The following is a 26,572-nucleotide window of genomic DNA, read 5'->3' as shown; positions in this document are numbered from 1 at the left end:
CTGCTGTTCCTACACTTGCCCAGACTCTGACCTTTCCCTGACCAGAACATTCAGCTCAACTTAACTCTGCTGCAGTCTCTGGCCCACCCCATGTGGTCCCTCTCCAGCACTCTGCAAGCTGTGCTCTGTGCTTTTACAGAGCTTGGCCCTGGCAACCTGCCAAACAGTCCCTGTGTCCTTTTCTGAATGTACCAGAGCTCCTAGTGCACCTGACCCTGAGGTTCTTATCAGGCAAACCTTCCCTAGGGGCCAAGCAGTAGGCATTCAGGGGACGTTGGTTGAGTTCTTTGCTGATCTCTCTGTTCTTAGCTGGAAAAAATCAAAAGTTTGGTGTCAAAATTTTTTCAGTTTTAATTTGCAGAGGCTTTAGCCAACACTAAACAAAATGTCAGATGTCATGGGGCGTCTGGGTGGCTCAGTCGTTAAGCGTCTGTCTGTGGCTCAGGTCATGATCCACATTGGACTAGGTCTTATTCATTATTGAATTTTTAGTGCCCAGTATGGTGTTTGGCACAAATTAAGTACTGTGAATAACTTAACTTGTATTGTTGCCTAATGGCTATGACCAGTTTTTTCCATCTAAAATAGCTGCCTGTGAGGATAACCCCGTTTCCACTGACTGGTCCACTTTGATGTTGACCACATGCCATTAATCAGCATACACTTCTGCCATGTGAACTTCTTCCCCACTCCTAAGGTCAGTTCTTCACCTGAACACTAAGCAATTCAGGTTGATGTAGCAAATACCTATTGTTTTGAATGCCTAAAAAAACTCTCCTTTTGTCTAGGAGCCATCTTGGATAAAGTTCTCCCATCTAGTTATACGTTTACCAACCAGGTTGCAGTCTCTTCTTGTTTATTCTAGGAGTAAATTGACATGTTTAATAGTTAAATAAAAGCCTAAGTGTTATCTGAAAAATAACAATAAAATTTGCAATTGCAAAAAAACCCAAGGCAATATGCAATAAATAAAACTAAATGGAAGAAAATAAAATATATATTAGTATTTATCTTTGGATAATTGGCTGTGGTTGTTTTTCTTTCTTTTTTGCATTTTCCAAATTGTCCAAATTAATCTGTATTACTTTAATCTATATTATTATGTTATAAATTTTATTGTGTTTCCTAATTACATGTTACAGATTGTCTTTGTTTTAATATGGAGCTTACTATCAAATTCTTCAATTGTTGCTGACCGAATAAATTTGACATTACAATAGCCCAATTAAAGCTGAATAATTATATATATTTGAAAATAAACATAGAAATGTCCAAGGAAAAAATTGTCAATAGGAGCCACGTAGAGATTAACAAAATAGGGACATAAATGCTTCATTAGTTAGTTCATTCATTATTTCAGTGTTTATTGAATGTGTTTCATGTGTTGAATACTTTGCTGGATGTTAGAGTCATTTTTAATTTGATATAAGCACACAAATTCAGAGCTGGTAGGAATCTGAAAGACCATTGAGCTCACATCTCTTTGTTTATAAATAAGAAAACACAGAATCACAAGAGGAAATGTCAAAAAATGACCTAGAACATACATGAAGACACACATAGTTCCTGCCTTGATGGTCCATCTGAGAGTCAAAGAAATGAGCAGGAGACATGCCCAGTGACTCCACAAGAAGGGCCTGCTGGCCAAAGAGAAGTGTGCATACAGAAGCACAGAGCTGTGAGATGGCACTGGAGCCTGCTTAGGACTGTTCAACAGCGCAGCTGCCTAAGCCACAGGCACTGTGGTTAGGTCTGTGCTGTCCTGGTGGGGGCAGCAGGCGCCAAGTTGAGAATTGAGGGGGTTGAGGAGGAGGTTCAGAGTAGGAAGTTATGTGGAAAAGCACACAAAGCTGGACATTTCTGTGGCTATCACTGATCATATGAGGAGAGTCTTCTACGCCATGGTAGAAAATATGGCTTTCATCTCTAAGGCACTGTGATGACAACAGTTGGTTTGAAGCCTGTGAGTGTCATGATCAGCATGAACTTAAGGGGTAATTCAGAGAAATCAGCTAAGAAATGACTGTCTTAGGAGCACCTGGGTGGCTCAGTCAATTGAGCGGCTGGTGCTTGATCTCAGTGCAGGTCCAGATCTCAGGCTCATGAGTTCAGGCCCCATGTTGGGCTCCATGCTGGGCATGGACCCTACTTAATGAAAAGAAAGAAGGAAGGAAGGAAGGAAGGAAGGAAGGAAGGAAGGAAGGAAGGAAGGAAGGAGGAAGGGAAGGAGGGAGGGAGGGAGAGGGGGAGGGAAAGAGGGATGGAGGAAGGAAAGGAAGGACTGTCCTAATCTAACTGAGAAATGATTGTGGAGGAGATAGCAGTGGAAGAGGTGAGAATAGGATAAATTATAGTAAAGAGGGAGTATGACAGGACCGCTCTTTGTGTTTAAAGAGTTCAAAATGTCTATGGCAGGACTGTCACTCAAATACCTTCTGAAATGAGGCATATTAAATGTCCACTACAGGAGTGATAAGAGTGGTGAAGACTATGGTAAACAGTAGGTGCAGGACCCACCTAAAGACATCCACTTGTACATTATTTTAAAATACAGCCTGGTCACTGGAAACTGCTGTGGATTGTACCATGAGTTTAATTGACAGCGATTCTAACCCTGGTTAATCATTTGAAAGCATTTGAATCATTAGAAGAGCTTGACTAAAACCCCGGCCTCACCTCCCCAAAAACATTAATGGGCCCAGAATGGAGTCTGCAATGGCTACATATATATATTTTAAACTATCCAGATGACTCTAAAGTCCATCAAGTCCATACCACCCCTGGCAATAATGACCCTTCCTTCTGCAGCTTGAATAGCCTGGGCAGATAGGATATCTATTATTGTGACCAATAATACAGAGGGATGAAGACATTCTGTGCAGTAGAACTTAACATGGGCTTCAAATACACTGAGTGAAAGAAGTCTGTTAGCTATCTGTGTTAAGTCAGATGACAGTTGTGTAGGAGGGTGCAGAGACTTTTCACGCTCTACTTCTTCAGTCTTTTCAAATATCAAAATTAATTAACCACTTGGGCTCCTAAATTAATCAATGTTTTAAATGAAATGTGAAGAGATTATCCAATATAAAAATACTTGAGGTATTCAGGTCATTCTCAAGTTTTTGATTTAAGGTACATGCACACTGAGTATGAATTTTTAATGAGTTTATATTATAATATCTTAAGGAAATTATGGCACTGTCTTGGCCACACATAAATGTTATCCTACTTCTAATATGACTAAACTCTTCACATATCCTCATCAGGAAAAAAACAAAAAGAAACAAATGAACAAATATCTGGCTTACTAAAATAAACCAAAAATAATGGAATGAAACCTGAATACTTCCTCCAAACCTGAATTCCCTAATAATAATTTTACACCTTACTTTTGCTATGCTGATGGCTAAAGTTTTATAAAAACTCTTATGACAATGTTGCTATAGTAAATTTGGTAAATTTTGCCATTCTGTGATTCCTACCTTTAAATACTTATATTTTGTACTTGGCTATCTCTGTTCTTTCTAGTATCTGACTAGTGCGTACTCTTGTTAAAGAGTAGCTCGGTGGGGTGGTTTAAATAACGACCCCTAAAAATGCATCCATGTCTTAATCCCTGGAACTGTGAATGTTACCATACATGGCAAAAAAGGATTTAGCAATGTGATTAAATCAAGGATCTTGAGACAGGGAGATTATCTTAGATTATCTAGGTGAGCCCTAAATGCAACCCCCTATATCCTTATAATAGGGAGTCAGAGGAAGATTTGAAGACAGAAGAGAAGTCCCTGTGACCACAGCAGCAGAGATTGGAGTGATGCAACCACAAACCAAGTATAGCAGCCCCGGAAGCTGGAAGAGGCAAGGAACAGATTCTCTCCTAGAGCCCTTGAGGTAGTTTGGCCCTGATGACAACTTAATTTGGACCCAGTGAAACTGATTTTAGATTTCTGGCCTCTAGAACTGTAAGATAATAAATTTCTATTGTTTCAAGACACCACATTTTTGGCAATTTGTTACAGCAGCCACAGGAAACTAATACACCCATTTGGCATTTCTACCAAAAGAATGAGTACTGTCAGGTCTCATTTCTCATTTTGTTAAGTGTAGCAATAATGGTGAGGAGACCTAGAGGTGGATCCAGTTTATTAAGTACATGATGCCTGCTATGCAGGGAGGCCATCAAGCAAGGCAAGTTCAGGCTCTGTGGAAGTACAAGCAGATCAGTGAAGTTGATCAGCAGATTACAAGGTCCCAACCGTGGGGCGTCAGAGAAAAATTCAAGATCCTCCAGCTGTGAGAAAATTCCAGTACAGACCCTTAGACACAATGGAGCCAAAAAGAAGAAAGAAAATGGGAAGGCGGGGATAGTGGGAAAGCCACGTGTTCTTAAGTTAGAGAAATCTGAGATTAGCATTATTAAGCATACAACTTAATAAACACATGAGATATTGAGAGATTAGCATTATTAAGCATACAACTTAATAAACACATGAGATATTGAGAAAAATCATTAAGTTCAGATAAACCTCAGTATTCTTTTTTTTTTTTTTTTTAAAGATTTTATTTATTTATTCATGAGAGACAGAGACAGAGAGAGAGAGAGGCAGAGGGAGAAGCAGGCTCCCAAGGAGCAGGGAGCCTGATGTGGGACTCGATCCCAGGACCCTGGGATCATGACCTGAGCTGAAGGCAGACGCTTAACCATCTGAGCCACCCAGGCGCCCTAAACCTCAGTATTCTTAGTTTTAAGTGGGTTTGTAGCTACCATGTTGGATTCTTCCATGAAGATTAAGTAAAACATTAGAAAGCATAGATTGAGTACAGTATTTGTTTCTTAGTAGATAAATGCTTGTATAAGATTTTTTAGGAAGGGAAGCAGAAATACAGGGGTGAAGTGGCAAAGAAGTTAGTTTAGTGTTGTGTTACAGAATCTTGGGATGACAAATATTAAGTTCCTTCAGTCTATGATCAGATGGATATCAAGTGGTCCCAAATATAAGATGAGAAATAATGCAGATAAGAAATCTGCAAGGGATTGTCACTGACCTAATCAGTAGTGATTAAAAGGATTAGTTAATTGACTGATAGTTACTGTTGAAATTAAAATTTGCCAAGAATTCTTTGAATAATTTCATATATGCATTTCATAATCATTTAATCTTCACAACTGTATCATACCCATATTACATATGAGAAAATAGAGGCAACAAAAATGAATTAACTTGTCCAAGGTTACATAGGCAGTAGTTCCTAAATTTGGATTCTGACTCAGATTAATTCAAGTTAATTCAAGACATTTCTAAAAGTAGGAGAAAATAATGGTGACATCCTTTTTTGTCAAAATCATATACTGTGCTCCTGGCTTCTTATTGGGTAAACATGTCTGAGTGTTTACCATGAGCCAGGGAAATGGTCTTTAACAATCATGACTCGGACCTTTAACTTATGACAAATAGCACTAGTTTCTATAATTCCCTACAATGAATGTATATCTTTTCTTTTAAGGCCTATGTGTACATAGTTATTTGTACCTATGAAGGATATCCAAACTGTGGACTACCAGATGAGACTGACCAATATTTCTTGTCATTTGTCATGTTTCTCTGCATTCCACAATGATCATCCCTTCACCTGAATTACTCATGGGCTGTGGTCTCTAGACTGCCTTATTCATCTCCATCTGGAAATTAGTTCTTAGATGTTAGACAGAAATATATTCTAAAATATTTGGCTTTAAATATGAGTGTATTCTGCAAGACCACTTGACCTATAAAATCTTCCATTAGAAACCATCCCCTTGGAATGGAATCAGCATTCTTCAAGCTAACTTCTGCCACAACAAAATACTCAGTGCCTACAACTCCTCTGACATGATGGAATTCCACCTGCCCATCAGGGCCATTTATATTAGCAAAAATTTGGTGAACAGCATCTTCGGTAATCCAAGAAAAGTTAAACTGTGGTTGTAAGTTTCTTTTAAACAAATGGAATAGTCCCCTGAATTACTATATTAATTCAATATAAGGTCACAAGTGCAGAAATTACTGTGATCATATTTATAAAATAAATTACAACTTATTTTAAGTAGGAAAAAAAAACCCAAGGTTAATTAAAATGTAGACATTAACTAACATGTCAGAGCTTATGCCTTAAAATCAAAATAAGTACTTATTGCCAGATTAAGAATTAAAGGTTTGCTCCTCAGTTCCATGAAACTGGTGCATTTTCCCTAAGAAAAGTATCTGACAAATTAAACAGGGAAAAAATAGGAACAAAAGTTACCTTAGCTTCATGAATTAAAATCATCTCAATAAGGTGGATAATTATAAAAGTTATGAAAAGAAGTGGGGATTGAAACCAATTCATTGACACTTTAAAAATGAATTAGATAGCATATTTATACAGAATGATTTTGGAAATGTATGTTCTCTGGGACTACATATGCTATGGTTTTCTGTATTCCATTTGATGAGTAGATCATCTACATGTAGAGTTCCAGGGCTTTCCAAAAGTCTTCACACTCCTAAAACCTTTTTGAATACCATATAAATCCCTTACAGGAGAAAAAAAGAGAGACAAAGAGAGACAATAGGGTGTGATCCAGCTTCTATCACTACCAACATTTTTATCTCCCCCAGCTTCACCAGTACTCACCAGCTTTTTTTTTCTTATTTTTATTTTTTTACCAACTTTTTAGACTCAGATATTTGCTGGCATGTCTGTAACCATCACAGGCTATTAGTACCTTGGATATATTGTGTCTTTTCTTATAGGAGTTCAGATATTTTGGTAAAAAAGTAAATTCCTAACTACCTATCATATATAACCATAACTGATACGAAATGTGGCATATAGAAAACATATTTATCTACAGATGTGAATAGTTATAAAACCACATTTATTTTCACTGAACTACCTGGAAATAAAAAGCAGGCATTATTCTACCTGGATGAGGAAAACCAAGCAGTAAAATGGACTCTTCCATTCATACTGACACAGAAAAAATACAGAAAGAAGAAACTACCTCGAAAGCCTATTTAAGTCTTCAACAGTTGAAGCTCTGTTTTCTCTTTCTTAAGAAATATTCACTTTCCAAAATATATTTGGTCTATTCGGGGAATCTATTCAGGTACTAATCTCTAACCCAGGCTTTGAGAAATTTATTTTAAACTGCAGCCAAATTCACTGTTTTAATTATGCAAGACTCACTAGTTTAATAAGTCCACTCTACAGCCCACTGCTCAAAGTCTTTAACAGCAGGATTCTAATAGAGCCAGGTCCAAAATGTAAATGGTGCCATCTGCATCACCATATCCACTCCAGCAGCACTGCTATTAAATTAACAGTACCGTCTGCAAGATAAAACAGCAGAGACTCCAGTCATGTGGAACCAGTTGAGTTTCTGTTTAACCTCCAGCAGATTGAAACACACAGTCAGTTCAGTCAGGGCTAGCTTAGTTAATCCATACCCAAGAGCTTGTCCAGTTTCCCTGACCAAAGGAATTAGGGACCAGAAAAAGAAAGGGAACAGTAAGAAGACATTAGTTCCCTAAGTACAAATAAAAATAGGTTTCAATTGAGTAAGCTTCAATGTCCTTGATTGTATAAGGATTGGGTGATCAATCTGGATTGAATTCAAACATTAGGATTAAAGACATTGTAGCTGCAGAATGATTTAAGCTCTTCACAAAAAGGAAGTACATAAAGCATATTAAAAATGGCATTTTAGGGCGCCTGGGTGGCTCAGTTGGTTAAGCGACTGCCTTCAGCTCAGGTCATGATCCTGGAGTCCCAGGATCGAGTCCCGCATCGGGCTCCCTGCTCGGCAGGGAGTCTGCTTCTCCCTCTGACCCTCTCCCGTCTCATGCTCTCTCTATCTCATTCTCTCTCTCAAATAAATAAAAATAAAATCTTTAAAAAAAATGGCATTTTAATATAGACTCACATATTGGTATAATTTAGGGTTAAGTAGAACTTCTATTATTTGAAACCGTACTATTTGCAACGTTGGTCTTCACTGCAGGTAATTTTACATTAGCGAGTTTTGACGTAATAAATATTAGACAAGATTCTATTTCTATCCGGAAAAAAATTATTTCCTTTTCTGTCCAGAGCACATATTTGCATGATATGGAATAATGAGATTTTAATTTTTGCCCTGACTCACTTAAAAAGCATGCGAGGCTGATCACTGGGGAATCCTGAGCATATTTAGAAATACATCCCTTTGAAAGCTTTTGTTTCCTATACATTTCTTTAAAGTTTTATGACTACAAGGGCCACTCGTAGAAAAGAGACGCTTGTAAAACGAGCAAGACAATGCTGGCCATATTAACATGCCTCTAATGCAAGATTGCAGTTCAGTTTCTGGATTCAGTTGAGTTGAAAGGGATATTAATCATCATGTTGTCACTGTCCATGTACCCCTTGAGGCTGTATACGAACGCTGCGGGGCCATCACAGTGTGCAGCGAGGCAATATAATGACTGCATCTCTGTGCCAACGACTTTAAAGGTACTGCATGGCATAAAAAATTCAAGGTTAAAAAAAATTGAACTTTGACTTACTACAGTAACAATATTCAAAGAAGAAAAAGTATTTACTAGTAAGTCAACAATTATATTGACAGTACTAGCTTAGAAGGAAAAACCAGTTGTAAATAATTTAAACATTGTCACATGTTTTGAAGTTACTTTGATTCCAACAATTAAATATTACTTATATATTTATACCTGAAATTAACCGAGAAGTAAAGGTACTCATTTAAACACTATCAAAAATGTTAAAACAAGGGAACACTCGACATGAAAATTTTCCTTTCTTCCATACGAGCACACAAAATATATATCCTAAATAAAAATAAGAATAAACACGAAATTAAACCGTTACCTTTAGTTAGTATTTTCCTTTCAGGTTTCTCCTGCTTTTCAGTCTTTTCTTTGTGTATTTCTAGGAAAACACAGAATTTGTAATTTAAAAACTTTTTTTGAAAATGTACAAAATACAAGCTATAGCTATGATCTAAACTTTAAAATTCTACCATGAAGTCTAAATTTTTCCTAAACGGAAAAAGTCATTGTAACATAATGCTACATAAATCACTCATTTATTGAAATAAGGAAAAAGTTGGATTTACCTCAAAATTAGTGTTATTTGAAAAAGCGTAAGCACTTACATAAATGGGGATATTTTGTCACCATTTTCAGTGCTAAAATTGATCACAAGCTATAATTATGTTTTATTTCAATTACTCTCAATTCAATTAAGAATCCTTAGTAAGAATGTCATTTAGATTGAGGAAGATTTCATTTTTACATATTATTAAGAATTTGTGAAATGAACTGTAACTACCTAATAGGAAATATATCTCAGAAGTATTGACTCTAAGCTATGTTTATAATCAGAACTTGACATTGCATTTAACCAATAATTACTGCATGCAGATATGACCCATTTCACGGAATAAGTCAGTTACATTTTTTCCTAAATATCAGGTTTTAACAAATATATTTAATTTGCTGCTAGCTTCAGTATACATACATCGCCAAGGCTTGGAAAATGAAGTTAATTCTGAATTCGCAGTTAATTTGGATAGACCTAAATTAAATATTAGAGTTTACAAATATGATTACTACCTCTGAAAAGTGACTTAATAGCGTGGTTTTTCTTAGAAAAATGCTAATGAGTTTTACTTATTTATTTATCACAACTTTATTTCACAGATGATCTGAGATGGTTCTAATCACTGTACACATCTTAAATTCTCCATTTGTAAATGTGAATTTGCATTTTGTGTAATCTTTCCAGAAGCCTAAAACCAAGACCAACTGTCGGAAATTCCTAAGTATCTTCGGAAAAGACAGTGACTTTCACCTGTTAAGGAAGTAATCATCACTTTGAAAATCTCCCCCCTTGTCTGTCCCATGAATCCCCCAACACACCATTTACAGGGCCAACCCTTTACCCTTAGCCCATCCCTGACTTTGATATGGCAATAGAGATACAAAAGAGTTAAGATACTTAATCACATCTCTGATAAAATTTCTCCAAGTTTCAAAGAAAGATCTTCAAAACCCATAGGAATCCATTTTTCTGCCTCTCTCACCATTTTTTAAAAAATCTCTTCTCTAGGGCGCCTGGGTGGCTCAGCTGGTTAAGCCACTGCCTTCGGCTCAGGTCATGATCCTGGAGTCCCGGGATCGAGTCCCGCATCGGGCTCCCTGCTCGGCGGGGAGTCTGCTTCTCCCTCTGACCCTCCTCCCTCTCATGCTCTCTGTCTCTCATTCTCTCTGTCTCAAATAAATAAATAAAATCTTTAAAAAAAAAAAATCTTTTCTCTATAGGTCTCTAAATCCTACTCCAAGTGTGGTGTGTGTGTGCCAGATATCTGCTGGCCACTTACCATCAATTCTTTCTGAGTTGGGTGAATCATTATTTGGGGGTAGAGTGGAGCTGTTCTGTGCAAGCTCTGGTATGTAGCAGCATCCCTGGCCTCTACCTGTTAAATGCACGTAGCTCCACCCCCCCGTCATGACTATAAGAAGTGTCTTTAGACATTGCCAAATGCCCTCTGTATGGCAAAAATGAGCTCCCAAGAACATGCTCAGATGACTCAGGACAGTATTACTTTTGCTTATCCTGTGCTCTTGGTTTCTACACTATTTCTATAATTATGAAACAAGAATGTGTTGCACTGTAAATTATCGTATAGAGGTATATGTATGAAAAAATTTTGATGTTTTTAAAGAAACTGTGCCCAGTTTGCAAAGGCACAGTAAAGTTGTATCTTATAGGCTATAGACAATAAAGCTAACATAAATCTTACTTAACACACAACACGCAAAGAATTTATATCTTTAGAACTGCCTAAGGATATGAGATAACCAGCCTAATCACTTTCACTAGCTAGACCTATACTGCCCCAGGCAGTAGCCACAGGACTTATGTGCATATTAAGGACATGATATGCAGTTTGTCCAAATTGAGATGTGCCATAAGTATAAGTATATACTGGATTATGAAGACTTAGTATAAAAAAGAATGTAAAATATCTCATTAATGATTTTATATTAGTAACATTGGAATGATACGATCTTAGACATATTTAGTGTGATCATTTTATTTGTGTGTCAACTTGGTTAGACTACTATCCCACATCATTCAAATGAACACTAATCTAGGATTTGCCGTGAAGGTATTTTACAGAAATAATTAAAATCCTTAATCCATAGACTTTAAATTAGCAGATGATTCTGGATGACGAGGTTTCCTGGAGAGAGGGAAGAAATTCTGTCTGGGGATGACAGCTTTCATCCCTGCCCATAGATTCAAGTTTGCCTGTGATTTTCCCTGCCTGACTACTGTCCTATGGGTTCTGACTTGCTTAGCCAGTCCCCACAATCACATAGGCCATTCCTTGTAATGAATTTCTTAATACATAAATGTATCTGCATAATCTTCTACTGGTTCTGCTTTTCTGGTTGAGCCCTCACTGAGACCCTGATTAGGTTAAATAAGACACATGATTAAAATTAATTTCATATTATGCTTTTTACATTTTAAATGTGTGGCTACTTGAAAATTTTAAGTTGCATGTGTGGTTCACATTATATTACTATCAGACAGTGCTGGTTTAATCCTAGGAGTGGGCAGATGACCTTTCTAAAGCTTTAGTCATCCACAGGGTTAAATCTTTACAAGTGAAAAAGCAAATTCAAAATTCTCCCGTCAGTACTGTCTTACTTCCTCCCTTCTATTCAGACCAACAGAGGCTGTGGAGATGATTGGTGCCTTGTATAACTCAGGCCAATAAAGCAAGTAAAATGTCAGAGATTTAGAGGAGTCTTTAGATATGCCAAGGGAGTCACCTTTAAGGGATAATTTCTTACTCCTAGTAAGGGTTGATTTGAATGCAGAAATGGGATGAAATTTTCTAAATTAAAAGCTTACATGGAATGCAACATTCATTGTGAGACAAGAAGGCCTTGAAATTGTCATTTAGAAGAATATTTTTCCTTTAGAGGTAGGCTTGCGTGTGTGTGTGTGTGTGTGTGTGTGTGTGTGTGTGCTCTGCAGACATCTGTTTGGCCACTCAGAAGAACAAAGCAGAGGTTCTGCAACTCCCACAGGAGGATCAGACCTGAGTTAGAACTTTCTGCAAGATCGGGCCTGGGTAATCCTGTCAGAGCTTCCTAGCCTAACTCCTTCTTGGGGAATACACTGGATAGGGTGGCAGTTTGTGGGACTACACAACAATGTTGATCCACAGCTGTGTTTGCTGCAAGGTAGGTGGAAGTTTGCACATCAGAGAACAGACATAAGAAGCAGTGATAGGAGCCACCTTGGCACCGCTTAGCTCTAGCTCTTTTTTTTTTTTTTTTTTTTTGACAGAGAGAGAGCACAAACGGAGGCGGGGAGTGGCAGGCAGAGGGAGAGAGAGAGAGGGAGAAGCAGGCTTCCCACTGAGCAGGGACCCCGATGCGGGGCTCGATCCCAGGACCCCGGGATCACGACCTGAGTCGAAGGCAGATGCCTAACGACTGAGCCACCCAGGCGTCCCGCTCTAGCTCTTTTGTACACAGAAGCATCTCATCAGAAGGAAATGAGCTCTAGATTGTGACCAGAATTGAAATGAGCAGGCGTCCATCCTGGAGGGAAAAAAATAAAGGGAAAAGAAGACAAATCTCAACAAGATTGGGGGTCAAGAACACCATTCATGAAAAGGCAAGGGGGATATGCATTGCCTGCACCATTTTTCAAACCCACGGGAGGGAGGTAACCCTAAGGAGGAAGGTAAAATCCAGCATGTTGGCTACTTCACAATAAGTTTTCCTTAAGGAAAAATAAAAATAAGTGAAGCTAAAGGAGCATGAGACTGGGAAAAAAATGGCAATGCATCTCTGAGTATTTGTTTTCCATTCTATGGTAACTGGAGGAGCCGATACAACCCAGTTCTGTAACTCAGACCAATCTCAAGGACAAGGCCCTAATATTTTATTTCCCTGATTCTGAACTTCAGCCTTATGCAAAGGACAGCCTCATTGCTCTGGGCAGATCTACTTAGATTTCTCACAAGTAGCAGCGGGGGTCGTGGACTAAAATACACACACATACATAAAATCTTTACAGCTCACAGTGACATATGATGACTTACACAGGCATATTTCTGCAGGAACATCATCAACTAATTTTTTAACTGATGATCACTTGGAGACCATTAGTATTTCTACAGCGGCATGGATAGACTCGCACAGCTAACCTTGTAAAGGCATGTAAACCTACATTTCTCTGCTTAGAGAAGACAAAAGAAATTTATTCCTTATGATTCAAACTTAAGGATAAATGCAATCTCTCTCTCTCTCTGCATGTTTATTGCAACATCTCATTTTCTTTGGGGATTGCATTCTATGACTAGCGTTACTGCCTCTGCCTATGAGCCAGTTCTGTCTGCTTACACTTGAGCTGGGATATGATAACCGTTCAGGCTCCTGTCCAATTGAGTAACAACGTGCTACCAATTTGGACTTCAGAAGGATATTTTTCTCATAAGCAGATGATGTTTGATTTGTTCCTCTCGGCTGCTCTTTCCAGCTAAGAACCGTTTGTATAAGAATGCAAAATTAAATTTTAAAGATTCAAGTCACTAAAGGTAGAACTTTATTGCCCTATGGTTTTCGACAAACTTCCAAGAAAAATAAAATTTCCTATATTATGTTAAAACCAGCTTCCAGTTGTTTAATATTTTCCATAGACTGGCGAATAACTCCATTTTTTGGTAATATGACAAAAATGTATAATTGCATAAAATTGCATTTAACAACATGACACTCTTTAAGAACAGTTCACTTAAACCTGCACAAGTCCTGGATACAAGGGACAAAGAAGAAGGTCAAAGTAGGCATCGTTTACCTCCAAATATATGTGCATTGCAATTAGATTAGCGTCCAATGTCTCTGAAGACGTAGTAAGTCTCAGCACCAGATGCCAGTTGGAATCATAAGGCATTTTGGTAACTGGTAAACCTTAAAGATCATTTTGCGGCTTAGAAGGCACAGAGGTCAAAGTATCTCGATCCAGGTGTGAGCCCGCCCACAGTCCCTTAAGGATACAAGTTTATACTTGAATTTTGAGAATTGGAGATAGGAAAAATAACATGGAGAAAAAGTGACAACTATCTCAATGGATATGCCAGGAGGCAAAAGGAAATTCCTTTTTCTACTGAGTCATTGGTAACTTTGCCTAAGAAGAGTGAAGCATTACTCCACTGATGTTTACTGTGTCGGAAATGGGGTAAGGGCACTAAAAGATTTACAAAACGGACAAGTTATTTCCACAGAATGTGGGAAACATATTCCAACTTTTTTTTACTACTCCTGATTTTCCTCTACCGCTTTTCTCCAGATGTACAGGGAAGTACGAATGAATATGAGACGTGGAAAATAAATTAATGTCTCCCTTTTTCGATTCTTACTTTCGATTCTCCCTTTTTCGATTCTTACTTCGATTCTTACTCCCACTCTAAAACTAAAAACATTTGAAGTCATTAGAAAATTTGATCACACTAGGCTTTCAATGCATTTACAAATTTCTTTCATTTAAGGAACGCGGAGAATTTCAACCTTGGATTTTACGCTTTATGATTCAAGGAAGATAACAAGGAAGTATACCCTCCTCAGCCAGCCTGTTCTAAAGTCCAAAGGCAAACAAGAAATGAGGTTAGGGTTCAATATCTCTGAAGACTTGTGAAGTGCTGGGAAACAAGAAGTGCAGATATAATAATTTATTATGTTGCTGAAAATAAGTAAAAATTAGTGATATGTAGATTTTTCATTATTTCTACATTGCAATGATCATTAAATGATTATTGTAATAATTATCATATGAAAAATGGCATAAATCTACATTATTCTAATATAATTAAAATACGCATTTTGTTAGGAGAACTAGACATAGATAACTTGTTAACAGATCTATACAAAGATACTGTTATCTCTGACATGTATTAAAATACAACGTAGTGTTTAAGATAATCGATGCTGGAATCCATCTGCCCAATTGAAATTTGATTTCTTTACTTACTAGCTGTGCAACCTTCATTTCTTCGTCTGCAAAGTGAGGTTCTTTTTTTTTTTTTTAAGATTTTATTTATTTATATGACAGGGAGAGAGAGACAGTGAGAGCAGGAACAAAAGCAGGGGGAGTGGGAGAGGGAGAAGCAGGCTTCCCGCGGAGCAGGGAGCCCAATGTGAGGCTCGATCCCAGGACCCTGGGATCATGACCTGAGCCGAAGGCAGACGTTTAACAACTGAGCCACCCAGGCACCCCCAAAACGAGGTTCTTAATAGTACCTTCCACATAGATTTACAGGAGGATTAAAATAAGTTAAAACGTAAAGATTTTAGTATAGCACCTGATTATCAAGTAGCATCCTATAAGTATTGGCTATTATTATTATTACTTGTCTCTCTCACTAAATTCTAAATTTGATGAGGGCAAGAATTATGTCTATTTTGTTCCACTTTAATGTTGAGTGCACAACAATGGTGGCTATCATATACTAAACACTTGATAAATATATAAAAAATTTTAAAAATAAATATTTACGTAGGATTATGAGTTATAAGCTCGTACATAATATAGAAAGTGGTGGTGGATCATATCTCACCTGTTCTTTATGAACCTACTCCTGATTTAAGTACTGAAATAAGTATAGATGAAAGTTTTGAGAAAGTAAAATGTTGCATTTCTAATCATTTTTACCTCTTATTAGAAATCCTGAGGAAAGTTGCAGAATTTTACTATTTGTGGAAATAAAATAATGTATGTGAAAGGTATTCATAAATAGCAACACTTGTACAAAAATTAGATTTTTTTCATGATGTCTTTCTGGAACACTGAAAAGCTATATAATAATCAAAGTAAGGATATTGAGTATTTTTAGTTTTTTTTAAATACCAGTACTAATTAATACTAGTACTAACACTAATTTTTAATGCTAATACTAAAATAGTTTTTAATGTTTTGCCTTATTTCAAAATTTATTCATAGATGTTTATATAAAAAGTAAGTCAATCTGAATTGAATATCTTATACGTGTAATAAAATGTTAACAATAAAATATCATGTCTATTTCATTAGAAACAAATGGTGGCAAGATTTAAAAATAGGACATGCGACTTAACATAGCTTAAAGGAAGGGGTCCAAAATTTCCATCTCCTTTGTTCTACATGTTAGATATTACTGCAACTGTCTAACATTCCCTATTGATGCTTACTTATAGTATTTCAATGATAATCTGCATTCTCCTTTGATAGCATTTGCTTATATACTTACAGTATTTTATATACAGAAATACTGAAATTTTGGCATCTGTTACACATATTTATGCTGGACATCTGAGAAGGCAAGTATAGATTTTAGTGATCCTTTTGGTAGCCTAAAATGGAACTTTTAGGTACAAGGGAGAATTTTCTGGTTCTCACAGTGTGTTCTCCCTGTCCCACAGGAACATACAATTATTGAATAGACAAAAATCTTTAAAAATTCTCCAAATTAGAAGTGAAGATTAATTTCATTGGCTTGATTACCCTTTTTCATCTTTAGGCTGTTTAATTTTATCAATATATAATCGTCTAAGCTCTATGTCTCCCACAGTGCCAGTGGTAATCATAGATCAACAGATTTCCCCAAGACTCTGAGCTCAACTTCCAAATATAATTTGGGAAGACAGGCCATGGCACTTAAAAATGGGAGGGTCACTAGCAGCAGCAATCAGTGGGATCAAATCAGTGAAAATAGAGTGTGCCAAATGATTCCTAAGAATGACCTTATTTTGTAGTGAAGTCTTTCTGAGTTATTTTGTATGTTGCATATATTTTGCTTAGTTATTTTGTATGTTGCATATATTTTGCTTATGATAAATAGTTTTTATCTACTTATAACAAAGCTTATTGTTGAATAGTTTATAATTTCATTTAAGATTTACATGGCCAATTTAAAGCATACAATTTTTCTCTGATAATATAATACATTGTTAACAAATTAAAAATATTATCAATTCAAGATTTTAAAATGACAGACTCAAGAAGTTAAAAAGATAATCTCTGTCACCAAGGCAACCATCCTGATTCTTTTAGATAACAACCAAGTTTATTAAATTATTATGAGTGTTGTGGATTTCAATGAATGCTTTTTATCATTATGTTTTCTCTACATATCTCACAAGCAGTAGACAATATGAAATGCCTTCTTACAATTTTTCTTATTTTAATATTGAAAATTCAAATTATTCATTTGAACACAGAATCTCGATTTGTAAGATTTTGCCAATTGTGATTAGGACACAAAAGTCTAATTATGATGAATAACCAAGCAAGTCTAGTTATCCATTTAGTGGCTAATTAAGGATCGTTAAGGGAAAGTATTGTATTGAATTCTTAATATTTTAGAGAAACATTCTAAATGATGTGTAGGTATTTGTACTTTCTATGATTTTTCTGATAATTTTTCTGTTATACTGATAAAACAAATTTTGAGGAAAGCACACTACTGACCATTAATGAAGAGTGTAAAGAGGAATATTTTCTTTTCCTCAAAGCTACCTAGTGTTTGTGATTAAGTTGGCATACACTTCAGATATAGTGATAGACAAATAATTGAGAACAGTTTCCTTCAGGAATGTCGAATCCCATAAACATAAAAATGCTTTGGACCTTGATTTATTAGATTTGATTGCTTGGTAAAGTTTTGTAAAATAAGCTCGACTTTTTCAAGAAAAACTGTAGTCGCAACACTGCATACTCTTGACCTCTACAAAAAATTTCAAAATAAATATGATGATACCTGTCCAACCTCATTTTTGCCATTAACTCAGTAATCTTAGGTTAATCCATTTTTCTTCTTTGAATTGTATTTTTTCCATCTATAAAATGAGATACTATTTCCCATATGTTCATAAGCCAGACAGAGGTAGAAATGATAACAAGCAATACCTTTTATAAGATAATCCCTGGTGGACTTTATGGATTTGGATGACGTTTTGGCTGTGTTATAATGTGTGTTTCATATTTGATGATATACTAGACAAAAATCAATGTGGCTGTACACCAGAGTCATCTGGGGAGATATTAAAATGTATTCTTGAGCTACAGCCCAAACTTAATCAATTAGTCTCTCGTGGTGAGGAAACTTTTAGGGATCTCCAATTTAAATAAGCTCTCAGGTGGTTTCAGAACCACAGTCAGAAGTAGGAACCACCGTCTAGACCAACATTCCTCAAATTTTAATGTGCATATGAGTCGCCTGGGGATATTCCTAAAATGTAGATTTTGATTCATTTGGTCTAGATGAAGCCTGGTTCTGCAATTCTAAATCACTCCCAGATGATGCTGATGCTGCTGTTCCTTGGATCACACTTTGAGTTGCAAGCTCTAGTCCAGACAAAACTCTTGGTAAAATTATTAATATAAGACGTCACAATTTAATCATAGAATCATAAAATATTACAGCTAGAAAGAACCTGGACATCAGTAAAATCCAGCCTCTTTGTTTTATGGATGTGAGAACTGAGAGCCACTGGGGTTAAGGGACTTAACCATAGCAGGTTAATAGCAGAAAGGGAAGCAATGCAAATATCTTCTCATCATATTCCTTCAAGTCTATCTCAATCATGTTTAAAATGTTGATGTGTTCAGCTGATGAGCATCAATTGTCAATAGTTATTCCAATAGTCTAGGGCAATGTGACAGTGTTATTAATTTAGTTTGCATTTTATCATTCATGGTTTGGTATTTTTTTAATGGTAAATTTATAGAGAAGAGCAGTCACTATGTATAAACAAAACATGCAATTATCCACTTATTTTCGACTCTCTCCCTTCCTGGTGTCACAATGCATAAAATCACTCATTTCTAGAATTAATCATTTGGGTTGCAATGGTACTCATCCTGGTTGTGAGTTAGAAACACATTGGGGAGGTTTTGAAAATACAACGGCTTAAGGCTTGACCCCTGGAGATTGTGGCTGGGTAAATCTGAAGTGGGAAGGGATCTGGGATTCCAAATCAAAAAGACGTCTGTGGCTTTCCTGCTGGACTTCATTATTGTAAGAGCATCCCTCCTCTAGTTTCAGGAACCAATCCTTTTCCAATCTCAATATAAAGAGTTTGGGTGATGCTAAATGCATTCTTTACTCCCAAGGGTGAGTTTATTCCCTAGGTCTTGACAAAGCGTGTGCTGCAGGTCCCTGGCCAGCTGATTGGTTCCAAGAAGGGTGTGTTACTTGATACAAATCAATGAGAGTCCACTACATTGTTTTTGCTGAAATACTTGAGGAAAAGCACAGCCTCCTCTCTGAGTTGCTAAAGTAAAAAACTTTGGGCCTGAAGCTTCTGGCCCTCATAATTGCCACTAGAAGAGGAAAGTCAGCCTGAGAATTAAGCAGATGAAGGAAAGCAGGGTCAGGAGCAAAGAGAGAGGATTTACTAATCACGTTATTAAAAAACCTGTATCCAGCCATCCTTGAAGCCAGTTTTACTCTTGGATCTTTCAGTCACTCGAACCATTAAAGTACCCTTTCCATTAAGTCAGTTTGAAATCTATTTTGGTCTCTCGTCATTTGAATCTGATGCACAGAGTTGAGAAGCACTGGGAAGTTTTCTGTTTTGCTTTTTTTTTTTTAATTTGTTTTATTTTTCAACAAACCATTCTAAATTAAAATACATAATCTGGACTATGTAACATTTTAAGCCATCTGTATTAAACCAACACCGCATTTCTTATGATTTTAAGAAAGGAAACCTACACAACTGGAGAGAAAAGGGTCTGGAATAACAGCTTCTCACTCAGACACTTCTCCATTACTTATCCAATGTGATTTACAGGAAAGACTGAAGCAACCCTCAGATCAGATTTTGGTGCCAACGTCAGGGTGAATAAGAAGGGTCTCTGAGATAACTCAACTCCAGCCCAACCATTTTATATATTTCTTGTCAGAGCAGGAATAATCTCAGTGCTTTTTTTGGGCATGTTCCTTCAGGCTCTGGTTTTACCTACTATTATCTGTGGTAGTATTTACCTACTATTATTTACCTCCTATCATCCTGGTTCTAGCTTGCTTCCCTCAATAGAGGTGAGCTCTTTCTAGTAGCATAAGATACAAAAGTCACAGGGGTGCCTGGGTGGTTCAGTCGGTTAAGTGTCTGACTTCGGCTCAGGCCATGATCTCAGAGCCCTGGGATCATGCCCCACATTGGGCTCCCCGCTCAGTGGGGAGTCTGCTTCTCCCTCTGTCCCTCCTCCTGCTCATGCACTCTGTCTCTCAAATAAATTTTTAAAAATCTTTAAAAAAAAAAAGATACAAAAGTCACCAGGGGCACCTGGGTGGCTCAGTGGGTTAAGTGTCTGACTTCGGCTCAGGTCATGATCTTGGGGTCCTGGGATTAAGCCCCACATTGGGCTCCCTGCTCAGTGAGGAGTCTGCTTCTCCCTCTGCTCCTCGCCATCTTCATGCTCTCTCTCTCTCTCAAATAAATAAATAAAATCTTTTTAAAAAAGATACAAAAGTTTCCTGACCCGGTAGATCCAGAGTTCACTACAGCTGCAACCCCATGGAGAAGTGAATCTCTGGATCACTGACCAGATACATCTTCCTTCACCTCAGCCTCCTCAGACTTCTTTATTCTGAGTCCAACTCCAAGCCTGCTGCCTGTTCTCTTTGGGCTTTGTCCCCCTGCCACTGTGGGTCTGATCAATAATCAGAAAAACAGGCAGAAGATAAAGCAGTGGGTTCCTTGTGTAGCCCAAGGGTAAAATGCAGCACTGCAGTTATGGAGCTGAGTTTTGATCCAGACTTACTAAGTGAAGGGGTCCAAAGATAAGTGTATCTACTTAACAAGGTTACTAGGGCCAACCTAGTCACCAATATTCTGAGCCTATGAATATTAACAAGATTTGTCACCTTTCCATTTCCTCTCCTTTTTTCACTCACCATATTTTTCAGACACTTCACGCTCAGCCTGGTGCTAACCACTGAAGCTGCCAGCAAAGATGGATGCAACAAAATCTCTGGCAGGGAAACGTGTCCATCCATCTTACTCCCGATGACGTGATACAACCTTCTCAATGGCCTAATCCTAAAGTCTTGAATATTTATGATGCGCAAATTTCCTGGCTCTTCCTTATTCACCCTGACTGCAAAGAGCTATTGTGGGTTTCAATCAAGGGAGAAAAATACACAATGAAAGACCTGAGTTTAAATTTACTGGGTTCTTTTCAACCCAAGGAGCTTTAGGGAAATTTAAAAACATGACTATAAGGAGAATGTAATTTGTTCTGCTCTAAGTAGAGAAGAGCCTCTTCCTCTGCTGTTGACATGCATCAGGTAAAATCTCACAGAACATCAGCCTTCATACTTGGGTCCTGTTCAAACTTAAGGACAGTTCCTTGTTTCAAAGAGCACGTAATTAGGAAGCACGGAAATTCAACGTAATGTAGTGAGGCATCTAGTTCTTTCCTATAAGGCAAGCAATGATTTAACACATAAGGCCACTATGCTCCTGAAATTGAAAAACAGTTCTTCCTTCCCAAAAAACTGAGTGTGTGTAGATCCAAATGACTAAAACTATTCTTTCTGAACTTTAAAACAAGATGTCTGAAAATGACATTATAAAATGTAACTTCTTGCTAGGGGACTATTATTGTCTTCTAAAATTACATATTCCAAAGGACGTAACTGCTGTAATGATTATTCTTATATACAGAGTTACTACAGACCGAGGTTTAACTAAGAATAAACTGTAAAAAGGAGTAAGTATATTCATTATGTTGCACTTGGAAATGTTAGCACAAAAAATTTAAAAAGCTATATCTCCACTAAAGAATTATACTCTCTGTAAATGTTTACCCAATCTGAAAAGTCAGCATCACATAAATACCAATATAGAAATATGAAAGCAAAATCATACTAGGTTTATGACAAACCGATACTTTATTTTTGAAAAAGAAATAGAAAAATATCAACACCTGTTATGAATGGAGATATATTTTTAACTTTGCTTTAAGAATACTGGATTTTCTATCTCTCTCTCTCCCTCTCCCTCTCCCCTTCCTTCACACCCTCCCTCACTTTGTCTCTCCTTCTCTGTATCTGTGTTGGCAAGCCTGTGATTAGCTTTGACATGGGAGTATTTATGAGTAATTAAGAGAATTAAATTTATGTATTTTTATTATATTTCTATTTTTGCCTAAAAGAGCTTTATTCATTTGCAATATAGTTATCATTATTCATTTTTCATCCTCTTTAAGTTCAGCTGTATATGATCACCTCATCATTATCAAATATGCAATGCCCAAATTATTTTATCTCATTTACTATCTCAATTGCTCATCTATTCATTAAACTCTTTAATAAGGTCTTTTCAGTACATTATACTAAATGAGATGATCTTTGACTCATTTGCAATTGTTTTGGCTATAGAATACAATGTTACATTGATCTTGCTATTAGTAAGGAATAATTAACTTTATTAGGCATATCACATAAAAGCTCCATTACAGTCATTTATTTTTTATCTTACTCTTCTAAAGATTTTATTTATTTACTTGAGAGAGAGAGTGAGAGAAAGAGAGAAAGCAGGAGCGGTGGGAGGGCCAGAGGGAGAAAAAGAAGCAGACTCCCCACTGAGCAGGGAGCCTGATGTGGGGTTTGGTCCCAGGACCCTGGGATCATGACCTGAGCTGAAGGCAGACGTTTAACTGGCTGAGCCACCCAGGCGCCCCTATTTATTATCTTATTTAACAAACTTTTATCATCAACTTTTGGGATGCTGTACACAAAGACTTATATGTTCTCCTCTGCCTAGCATGTTGCTTGACACGTAGAAAATACTTGAAAAACAAACTTACTGAAGGGATAAACATGTCAGTGTTCTGAAATAGCGATTATTTAAGGACACGCATTGTTGACTACAGTCGAACCTTGGGCCTTCATGCTCTGTTCTCACTCAGAATCCTCAGGTCATCCAGAACACAAAATGTTCATTTTCATTACAGAGACGTTAATTTTTTTTTACTTTGACATTACCTTAGAAAACTTTGGGAAACTGCATCTCCTTCTATATTTTGAAGATAACTTCTAAATGTTTTTAACATAAGTCAGAAAGTTACAATTAATAGATTATTATAAATTTTGAATTTTGAAAATAAAATTGCTTCATCTAGTTAAAAAAATCAGGTTGATGGACTCTAAATACCATAATATTTTGAGATTCTGCATTATGTATTTAAAATAACAAACAAGCTTTTTTAACATCTGGAAATTGTATAATTTTCCTTTTTTTCTTTTGGAATTCACATTTTCATTCCATTTCTCTCACAAAATTTTATTCAATAACAATATATTTTTATCATTGGAAATTTTTTTCTTGATTATACTATCACACTTCTCTAGAAAAAAATTATATATTGAAATTTAGAATTTCTTTTATATCCCCTGATTATAAGAATCTAAAGGTTAATACCTTACAAATTTTCATAAAGTATTAAATCTGAACAGCAAAATTTTATTAGAAAGGCATCTATCTCTTTGTGAGATACATACAACTTTAATTAGTTCTTGTATTTGTGCATATGATTTACAGATGGAATTAGATAAGATTCAATGGCAAATCTAACCCTTTTGTTTACTTTTTTTTTTTAAGATTTTATTTATTTATTCATGAGAGACAGAGAGAGAGAGAGAGAAGCAGGATCCCAAGGAGCGGGAGCCCGATGCGGGACTCGATCCCAGGACCCTGGGATCATGACCTGAGCCGAAGGCAGACGCTTAACCATTTGAGCCACCCAGGCGCCCCCCCCTTTTGTTTACTTTTAAAGACACAAATGTTGAGAAGCCTTTTGAGCATGCATGCACACCTGCATACATATGCCTCATGCATGTACATGTATACAGAGCTACACATACATGCACCCACACAAACACAGAGATGACACTTTTATTATGGTAAGGTTATTTATTTTTTTCAATCTTCTTCCAAGTAATGATAAAATAACATAGGGAATCAACAAGGAATTTATTTTCAATGATCTCTCAGCTGAGTAACTAATGCCTTCTTCAGTTATATTGGAAACAAAAATTTGAAAAACACATGACTTACAAAAGGTTTGTTACTCAATTCTGAGAGTCATTTACTTTCTGAATTTCCTGGAAGTAAAATGATTTTATCAGACTCACCAAATGACTGCTAGATATTTCTACTACTCTTACTCAGGAGTACCCTGTGTAGCCAACCAATATATTCAGAAAGGGTGAAGAAAAATCAAAATATTATAAATGGTAATGATTTTGGATAAAACGATATTGTCTTATGTACCTTTAAATGTATGTCTTACTTTAGGTATATTTCATCTAGACCTTGGATGCTGCTCACTTTATTTATAAAAAATGTCTGCCATGTTAGCTAATGGGACCAGCCTTTGTTTTCAAACCTCTTACTCAAATCAAATTCACCTCTCTCAAAAAATGTAATTTTGTTTTGCAGTTCAAAAAATTTTAGTTTGCATCTGGAGGAAATTATTAAGAAAGAATAAATTTTGCAACACACCTGGAAGATACATTATTAAAAGTAGATGAAAAGATTAAAATGACATAGATTTAATATAATAAATTTATTTTGAAAATAAGTTATAAAAACCAGAAAAACCAATATTCTATTGTACATTATTTTATTTGTACTAATGTCATGTAATATAGAGGTAAGGTTTTAAACTGTTTGTGAAACCAAGATATGATAAAGAGTTTGACATTTCAGCAATATATGTGTGAGGGGGATATCAAATTCTAATGTTTTACTTTTGGGACTAAATAAATGTTTCAAATATAAAAGAAATAACTTTAATAATTTTGTTAGCTACCATCAAGTTGTATAATTATTAAGGAAAAGAGACTATGTGTTAAATATATACATTTACATATATATATAACCAATAGCTAGCATATAACTTTATATTTTTTATTAATAGGAGGTAAAAATACATATAAATAACATATAATGAATAAATGGTACATAATGTAATATGCATATATACATACATACTTTCATATATGTATATAGAGAGAGTAAATTAGGTCTGCAAATAGCATTTGACTTAATTTTTTGTCAATAGGAGATACAAAATATTAAACATCTTACATTAGATAAATAAGATGAGGTTTGACTACAATTAAATGTTTTATAATATAATTATATAAAGTATGTTTTAAATTCCTTTTTGAACAATACAGAATTAATCTGAAAGTTATCACAGAAATGTGGCCTCTCTGGGTTTAGTCAATGCATTTTTAAAAGTTTGGTTGTGTCAGAACATATCCCAGTTATATTTAAAAGAATCAGTGTCACCAACCTACACCGCTGTGGTTGTTTCAAAGTGCTCTTTCAAGCCAATGGCACTTCCTAAGAGCAAGTATTGATAATAAATGAAAAGAATTACTTACATTTAAATTTTTAAAAGGCATTTTTAGCTTTCAGTATTTCTTAACTATATTCTTTTTGCTTTGCTCTCATGGGAATCTTTCTCAAGAGCAGTGCAATCTTTCACATTATTCAGCTAAATAAAAGGCAAAGTCATGAAATGAAACTTATCATTGCTCCAGTCTCCTCCACTCCACCATATCTTTGGCGTCAGACCATCCCATCACGAAAAAGAGCCTTTGTGTATCAGCACCATGATTCTCCTTTAGCAGATGTATGCAGGACAGAAAGGTCTATTGGTCTTTTGGGTGAGCATTATAGCAATTTTAGGATGGGTGAAGGCTATTTCTTTATATTGTAAAGTGGAAGTACTGTTAGGACCTTAGATGTGTTTTCAGGCAAATCTATTTTTGGAAAGCATACAAATATAATTTCAGTCCTTTATAGCTATCTGCACTTGTGTATCCCTTGGAAAGTGAGGAGTTAACATCCAAGATGTACACCCTCCAGTGAAGAAGCTCTACAACAGGAGATTCCAGAAAACCAAAGCACACCTACCGTACAAAACATGTAATTGTTTCAGGAAATATGATCTACAATGGTACTTGTTTTTCATAATTGTAAGTTTTAAATAATTATATAAAAAATATACAATGTTTTATAATGATTCAGTGCCTTGGACTCTCACTGTGTAGTGTTTGGTAATAGAACTTACTATTTTAAAATTTTGACAAGCTGAAAAATAAAGATGCATAAAGACACTAGGTACTACATCTCATACCCTAATGTTATATTTATACATAAGCCACAGAATTGCAGACTCAAAAATTTCATCCACGTTAATAACCTATTTAATATCAATCCTGCAACCCTGAGATTAGTTGACTAGACCATTATTCCACATCAACTTAGAACTGCGAACTCCACCTATAAATAACAGGGTGGTTGAGTTTTTATTTTGATGAAAATAGCAACTGGACAAATGAAACTAAGATTTTAAGTGCATTTAAATAAAATGCTTCATAAAGACACAGGACAGTTGAATAAACAATACCACAGTCTGATAATTTAGGTAATACAAAATGGCTAAATATTATTGAATA

The 26,572-nt window shown here is 36.1% G+C and overlaps 1 protein-coding gene across 1 annotated transcript in view; it reads right to left on the bottom strand.

The window, feature by feature from the left end:
• Positions 1-26,572, bottom strand: part of TRDN (triadin) — a 394,231-nt gene that overhangs the window by 230,778 nt on the left and 136,881 nt on the right. The window contains 1 exon segment of the mRNA XM_044917545.1: positions 8,893-8,952. Coding sequence (XP_044773480.1) covers positions 8,893-8,952 — 60 coding nt within the window.

This window comes from Neomonachus schauinslandi, chromosome 8, assembly GCF_002201575.2.
Source record: "Neomonachus schauinslandi chromosome 8, ASM220157v2, whole genome shotgun sequence".
NCBI classification, from domain to species: Eukaryota; Metazoa; Chordata; class Mammalia; order Carnivora; family Phocidae; genus Neomonachus; species Neomonachus schauinslandi.
The sequence above is the reverse complement of the archived record's forward strand: the minus strand, read 5'-3'. Positions and strand labels throughout refer to the sequence as shown.